This window comes from Mus pahari, chromosome 14 (assembly GCF_900095145.1).
Source record: "Mus pahari chromosome 14, PAHARI_EIJ_v1.1, whole genome shotgun sequence".
Taxonomy (NCBI): Eukaryota; Metazoa; Chordata; class Mammalia; order Rodentia; family Muridae; genus Mus; species Mus pahari.
In genome coordinates, this window is record NC_034603.1 from 66716989 (window position 1) to 66725214 (window position 8226).

Genomic DNA, 8226 nt, shown 5'->3' on the forward strand with positions numbered 1-8226 from the left:
TGCTGCAAGGTGCCATCCCCAGCTGGGCAGTTCTCTGAAGCTCAGCGGTGTAGGCATCCTGTGTGGAGAAAGGGATGATAAAAAAGTGGCTTAAAAAAAAAAAAAAAAAAAAAGGAAATTGATTGAGTTCTAAGTAGACAGCGGCATGGCCTATTACTTCTGTGAGGTGCTGGGGATTAAATCCAGGGTCCCGAACAGGTCCTGCAGCACTTTTCAAATAATGCTGTCTACTATTATATCTCCCCAGAATTATAGGATTTTTATAATTATGGTTATGATGTGTGTGTGTGTGTGTGTGTGTGTGTGTGTCTGTAGGATCTTACTACGTAGTTCAGGTTGATCTGGAACTCAAAATCTTTCCTCTGCCTTCCAAGTGCTGGGATTGCAGGTGTGTACTGTCAGTACCTAGCTGGATTTTAAAACTTAATCCTTAATTTATCTTGGAAACCAAGTTAAACCCTTCATCTCCCGTCACTGGAGTTTTCTTTCTTCCTCAAGTGATTTAGCTTCGTTTGGCTTAACCATGCACAGACATCTTTGAAATACGAGAACCCAAATACAAGGAAGCCTTAGAGTTCATGTTTAATTTTTTTTTTATTATAGTGGTATCATTTACTTTGGTAAATTCATATTCTGATTTTAAAATGCCTCAAAGCAAACAAAACTCGTTTACAAATTCAAGTACTGCATGTTCCACACAGAATAGCCACACAGTGGAACTTCTCTAGCAAGCTGTTAATTCACAATGCCGGGTCCCAAACACTGCAGTAGATTGCACTAAATGCATTGCTTTATCAGAATTGTTGCATAATGCAGTAACCAGTACAATGGCTAACATGATTGCAGTCAAAGCTTTAATAAAATTGTAGCATTTAATGATGAGTACTCCCCATCCCCTTTTTTTCCCTGAGGTCCAGACCCAGTGCCTCCTATGTGCTAGGTGAAGTTCTGCCACCCTGCCGTACCCCCAGCCTGAAAGAAACATTTTATGTGTAGGATGCAATTTTAAGTTAGGCGCTTATTCAAGAATAAGTGCTTAATATGCTGTCGTAACCTTGAAGAGCAGCATCATTCCTTTTTACTAACTAGAGTGAGTCAGGCTGAAAGCAACCTGGAGTAATGAAAAGGGGGAACGTTAAACCCCTGGATTACACGAAAAGCTAACTAATGTAAGTTCCTTGTGGCTAAAGCATATTTACTAGTCAACATATATATGCATATATACACACATGTGGAGAGGGAGGGAGGGGGAGAGGAAGAAGGGTTTTGAAGGCCCCACTAAAATGCTAATATAGCTGTAGCCCTTAGATGATACTGAGCTGCAAACAAAGAGCAGTGGCGAATGTTTTGTACTCCTTATTTGTTGTTGTTTAGAAAAAAAAGCCTATAAATGTCTAAATGTTGTAAAACAGATATCTACTATTTAAGGTCCCAAAGTAAGTGTACCTGCATTAAAAAATTTAGGTTTTTGTTTTGTTTTCAAAAACAAAACAAAACAAAACAAAAAACCAAAACAAACTTGCAATGGGGCTAGAGAGATGGCTCAGAGGTTAAGAGCACTGGCTGCTCTTCCAGAGGTCCTGAGTTCAATTCCCAGTAACCACTTGGAGGCTCACAACCATCTGTAATTCTATCTGATGCCTTCCTTCTGGGGTGCAGGCATATATGTAAATAATAATAATTAAAAACAAAAACAGAAAAAACTTTGCAACAATTTTCCACTTATTCACAAATATATTTTACATCTCTATTTATTACAGTTTGAACAATTTAAAAACAAGCTCTGCAGGCACTCTTAGCTCAGATAGCAATACTATGCTGTTAGCTCACAGAAATGACTGCAAGGACTATTTCTCCGAGTTCATAGAATTTCTCCCCTCAGGCCCATAGCACAGGCTACTCACACTTCATTTTGCAGATGGCGAGCAGCTGGGTAACTGTCCTAGTAACTGGCATCATCACAATGTGCTTTAAAAGGTTTGTACAGCTGGAGTGTGTGTGTGTGTCTGTGTGTGTCTGTGTGTGTGTACAACCTTTATCATTTAACAAACTGACTCTCCTGATAGTGATTTTTAAAAAGCTTTAAGATAAAGATATAGAGTAACCCAATTTTATTAATAATCAAAATAGCCTTGGAGAATGCTCTACAGTTCATTCAGAATCGCTCATGGATGGAACACTTCGCAATTTCCAGGGTTCAAATGATTGTCTCAAAAGGAAAAGTCTTAAGTGAATTAAGAGTCTGCTCCTTAAATGTTTGTTCCTAACTGCTGCCTTTTTAGAAGTAGAACATTCTAGGTTCAGCCGGTCCTGGAACCACGGAGAGTAAATCACTGTAGCTCTTCAGTTTTCAAACAAGCTATTCTGTTTTTCTTAGGATGTTTAGCCTTTGAGGAAAATTACAGACTTAATGAAGTCACCATAATATTTAAAGTCTCTGCTAAAGCTCACCAGAATAAAGACTATTTAGATGACAAATAAAACAGAATCCACAACCCCTCTCAAAAAACAAAAACAAAAACAAAAACAAAAAAACAAACAATAAAAACAACAAAAAACTAGGACTCCATCTTTGGAGTCCTAGCAGCGTCATCTCTTACTTATGTGTTCTCTGAAGAGAGCCACAGCCCACAGCATCTTAACACTATCCATCCATGTAAAATAACGTACATTTGGGACTGGGGTCTGTATGGCCTACATAGGTCCATCCTAGTGCCCTTGCTAAACACTCTCTCTGGGTTAGTTGGTTCCTGGTGGGGGTTTGATGGAGGGAATACTACAGGATCTTCTCATGATAAGTCTGACTTCGATATCTGGAAGATTATCTTGTCTACTCTCTAAACAGCCCTCATCAGTGGCTGCTAGATGGAGATCAAACCGGAGAGAAACAGACTTTTTCCTCAGTCGAGGATTATCTTTAAAGAATGAACCTTCCCATTCTTTTATAACTTCATCCACTTTCTCTGTCCTGAAATGAGAAAACAAACTTGTTTTTAATAGAAGAAGAAATAGACGCAATGTATAGTTCATATTCATGAAAGAGAAATGCGTATAAAGTATAGGGTGTAGGATTTTAACAATTTAGATTATTGTATTTCATGTGTGTTTTGTCTGCATGTATGTATGTATGTATGTGTACCACTTGCATGCCTGGTGCTTGCAGAGGTGAAGAGAAGGCATCAGCTTCCCTGGACCTGGAGTAGTGAAAGGCTGAGAGTAAGCCCGTGCCCTTTACCGTCAGCCGTCTCTCTACCCCCAGGCTGTGGACTTTCTAATTGACACAAGTTTAACAACCATAAGGATATAATTTGAAATATAGAATTATGTGGGATTTATACACTTTTCTAATTAAAAATAATTTATTTGTATTTATTTTTTTTAGACAGGGTCCCTTGATATATAGTCCGCCTCCTTCCTCTGCCTCCTGAGCGCTGGGGTCCTACACAATTTTTTTTTTTTTTTTTGAGACAGGGTTTCTCTGTGTAGCCCTGGCTGTCCTGGATGGAACTCACTTTGTAGACCAGGCTGGCCTCGAACTCAGAAATCCGCCTGCCTCTGCCTCCTGAGTGCTGGGATTAAAGGTGTGAGCCACCTCGCCCGACTCCTACACAATTCTTATGCTCTGATTTTAGTTTTAGAGAAAAAAAAAAAAAGGTGAATTCTTTACACACTCTTCTTTGTGTTGCTAATGTGTGTATATTCATGACTGCCTGAAAAATGATAGTGTATTGGAAGTGTTTGAAATAGTTGAAAAGGACCGCTAAGACTGCTTAATTGAAGTGACTCTTCTCACATTTAGTTCTGTTCCAGAGTCAAGCAGTTTTACTTACTGAATGGTACCGTGGGCCTTGGTGCTCTCCTTCACGTCTCCGTTCACTACTGCCTGTTTGGTCACTGTTTCCATATTTTCATTTTCATACTTTTGAGAGACTTTTGTTGAAAAAGATATTTCATTTATAATGGCTGTGGAAATGTTACATTAAGTTACAATGATGAAAAAGACAAGGAAAATAAAGTACATTTTAATGTGCGTGTGTGTGGGGGTGGGTGGGTGTAGTCACAACATCGACAAACTGAACATTTCTCTTTTTGCTGCTTTGGAGAAATTTCTGTATCATCTCCACCAATAATAACATTTATTTTTAAATTAGGTTATCGTGTCAGAAACTCACCTGAGGGGAGAAGAAAGCCAACTTTACTCTTGGTAGGCTTTTCTTCTTTTTTCTCTCCTTGGATACAACCATAATATCTGAAATGGAAAGAGTCATAGAAACAACACTGCGGTAGCAAAACAAAAATAAAAACAAACAAAAGGGAACAGACAAGAGAATGGTAAGTTGTTATGGTCACACAATGGGAATGCCATTTATCATTCACAGTGATGAGGCAGGCCATGCAGCATCCCAGTGAATCTCCAAGGCACAAGGAAGCGTGGAGGGATACTAGGAGCTAGTTTTCTAAGGATTAAAATACTACACAGACCAGTTTTCTACATTGTGTACAGATGTATCTGTATTACCAAAGGAGCTGGATGAGACTAATAAATATAAATAGCCTGAAAGAGGGAGATGTAGTGTGTGTGTGTGTGTGTGTGTGTGTGTGTGTGTGTGTGTGTGTGTAGGAGAGGAATAGGGCAAGGATTAGATGCCTAGAAAATAATACAACTTCAGAAATATGTTACTCCTTAGACTGCAGAAACTAGGTGAAGTCTGTTAACAGGTCAAACACCATAGGGATACAATGTATAATACTTAATAACATTGCTGTTTATATTTCCTGGGTTTTGTATAATAACATTGCTTATTTATATTTTTCTGTATTTATATCTTAAACACAATATAAATATAGAAAATTATAAAATACTAAAAACCAATTTGTCAATATCTTGAATGCTTAGAAGTTAACATCTACCATTATTTAATAATATATTACATATTCATCATATATAAAATTGTGTATTTTTTTTTTACACATCACCATGTGCTAGATAGTACTTTAAGTTGACTCAATAAGCCCTCACAGCAATATTGTGATGTAGACAATATCCTTCCCATATTGTTGAGAAACGGAAGCACAGTGAGGTTAAGTAATTTGCCCAAGGTCATTCAGCTAGTAAGTGGTATAATTTGAATTCCATTTTATGAATTTGTTTTTGTTTTTGTTTTTTTGAGACAGGGTTTCTCTGTATAGCCCTGGCTGTCCTGGAACTCACTCTGTAGACCACGCTGTCCTCGAACTCAGAAATCTGCCTGCCTCTGCCTCCCAAGTGCTGGGATTAAAGGCATGTGACACCACTGCCTGGCCCATTTATGATTTTTAAAGATTTGAGATACGCCAAGGCTTATCATAGGCTAATCCTATTCCATCTGGTGTTGCAGAAGAGTCAGGATTCTGAAACAAGAACAAAGATTTATTTTTATGGGCGTATAGAAACTGGAGATGATGTCCTTGTTTAAAGGCCTAAGACTTTATAAATATTGTAAAATATAATGCTGAATAAACAAGAATTCCCCTGTTAGTTCCTTTTTCTCTCAGGATTATTTAAATCTTTAAAATTGTGACTCCAGCCAGTGTTATCATGCTTGTGTAATAGAATCACTTGTGTATTATTTTCACTTTTTGAGAGAGGGTCTCTTGTAGCCCAGGCTAGCCTCCAACCTGTTATGGAGCTGAGGTTGACCTTGAACTCCTGGTCTTCCTGCCTTCACCTCCCAAGTGCTGGGATTACAGGCATGCACAGCTGGATTATGTGATGCTGGTGAACAAACTCAGTGTAGACTCAGGGTTTCATGCATGCTGGCCAAGCCCTGTTCTGGCTGAGCCTCCTCCCCCAATCATAGTATTATTTGGGTGTTTACTTGGGGGGTTGGGTGTGAGCCCTTGGGCAGGGTTATGGTGATAATGTGTGAATCTCGTCCTAAAAGGGAGAAACAGTGGGGAAAGTGGGAAGACTGAGAAAAGCCACCTTAGTGACCAAGAACTGTAATAGGCAACTCTGGTTATTTGCATGTTGGTTTTAGCAGCAGACACAGTTCTTCATGCTCTCTGGAGGGTGCGCTAAGCCTGCGTCACTACAGGAGTTCAGTGAACAGGCTGTGGTGGTGGTGGACTTTATTTTGGATTTGTGCATCTGACCCCGAGCCACCCGTGCCTTTAGTGACGAGGTTCTAGGTACCTGATCTCTTCCTGTTCTAGCAGGCGGCGGTACGTGGCTATTTCCTGCTCCAGCCTCATCTTTGTGTTGAGAAGCATCTCATGCTCTTGAAGCTGCCTCTCGATGCCACGCCTCACTTCCTGCAGCTCCTTCTCCAGTCCGCCAATCACTGACTCCAGATCTTGCAGCTGCATCTGGTAATGCTGCTCACTGGCCTGCAGGGAGTTCTCAAGGCCCCTTTCCTGTTGACAGACATCCTCAGCAGTAAACCAGCAACAGGACAAGGGCTTCTGAAGTCTCATTTGCAAGGTTTGCACCCGTTCTAGTCTACTTACTTACTACCCATTTATTTATTTGGTTTTATGGCATAAGCAGTCAAAACCAGGACCTTGAACAGGATTGCCACCGAGTCTCACCTATAGCTCCACCCGTTTTGTTTGTTTGTTTGGTTTTAATTTAAAGATTATAACAATTGTGCTCCAGGTATTCAAGAGGACTTTTTCTTTTTGCTATTGGAATTTTCTTTTTACGTTTCTTTATTTGTGTATGAGTGTGTATGTGTTCATAAACACATACCCCAGCACACATCTGGAAATCAGACGGCAGCTTTCAGGAATTGATTCTCTCGTTCCACCACGTGGGTTTGGGAGATCAAACTCAGGGTATCGGGCTCTGTGGCAAGCCATCTTGCTGGCCCCTCTTTTGCTGTTTGAGACAAGGTCTCATGGTGTAGCTAGCCCAGGTTGGCTCTGAACTTGGAATTACAGCTATGAGTAACCAGGCCTAGTTCATTCTATAGTTTAAGTTGACCTTGAACTAAGGGCAATCCTTCTCCCTCAGCCTCTCAAATGCTAGATTATAGACGTGAACCACCACACCTGACTGCCATCTTTTTTTTTTTTTTTAAAGGAAATTATATTTACATTATATTATAAATATATAATTATATTTAGTGGCTGAGCTGTTATCTGTAATGACAACTATTCAGGAGACAGAGACAGGAGGATTACCAGTTCAAGGCTTGATTGGGCAACTTTGTGAGATGATGTCTCACCAACATCAAGGAGTAGGGCCTAAGGATGTGGCTTCGTAGTAAAGCACTTGTTTAACAAGCACAAGGCCCTGGTTTCAGTCTTCAGTACTGGATTTTTTTTTTTTTTAAAGGTTTATTTATTATTATACATAAGTATACTGTAGCTGACTTCAGATGCACCAGAAGAGGGCGTCAGATCTCATTACGGGTGGTTGTGAGCCACCATGTGGTTGCTGGGATTTTTGAACTCAGGACCTTTGGAAGAGCAGTCAGTGCTCTTACCCGCTGAGCCATCTCACCAGCCCAGTACTGGATATTTTTTAAAAACATACATAACTAGATAGCTTTCTATATTTCAAAATCTCGTAGTCATTCTTTTGGCAAGAAAAAAAGAAATCCTTTACACTGGGATTAACTTACTGTTATTCTGAATTATTTGATTTTTTTTAAAAAAAATATTGAAAACATAATGAATGTCAAAGGTAAAACCAGGTTGCTAGGGGCCCATGCTTTGGCTCTCTGGATGAAGGTATTGCTGCTAAGTCTAACGGTCTGAGTTCAAGCCCCTGGTCCCACATGGTGAAAGAAGAGAACTGTCTCACAAAAGTCCTCTGACTTCCACATGTGCACACACTAAACCAACAAACAAAGTTTCAAAAAGGCATGCTAGAAAAGTGCTTAACTATTTTTCCATTAGAAATCTCAATGACACGAATGCAAGAAGCCAGCGGTTAGGAGACTATAGATAATAATAACAATACACAATCCACGTTCTCATAGCAACAGTCAGGGAGCCCCAGACCCACAATCAAGTACAACCGAGTTTCTCTCCGAATTTCTCTCCGTATAAGCTGAACCCTAAGTGAGCTGATTACAGCCAGTGGGTGGGAAAGAGCGAGGATCAGGGCCAACAATCAGTTGCCTCCATAGAAAAGTTCTGGTCTTTCTCTTTCTCTTTCTCTTTCTCTTTCTCTTTCTCTTTCTCTTTCTCTTTCTCTTTCTCTTTCTCTTTCTCTTTCTCTTTCTCTGTCTCTGTCTC

General features: G+C 39.8%; 1 protein-coding gene across 1 annotated transcript in view; it reads right to left on the reverse strand.

Moving 5' to 3' along the window:
- Window positions 1–1558: 1558 nt before the first annotated feature.
- The window catches only part of Krt222 (keratin 222), a 12154-nt gene continuing 5486 nt past the window's right edge, over window positions 1559–8226 (reverse strand). The window contains exons 2-5 of the mRNA XM_029546138.1: window positions 6176–6411; window positions 4173–4249; window positions 3831–3963; window positions 1559–2968 (exon numbers count right to left, since the gene is read on the reverse strand). Of these exons, the coding sequence (XP_029401998.1) occupies window positions 2740–2968; window positions 3831–3963; window positions 4173–4249; window positions 6176–6411 (675 nt within the window). The 3' untranslated portion in view covers window positions 1559–2739. The remainder of the gene's footprint in view (window positions 2969–3830; window positions 3964–4172; window positions 4250–6175; window positions 6412–8226) is intronic.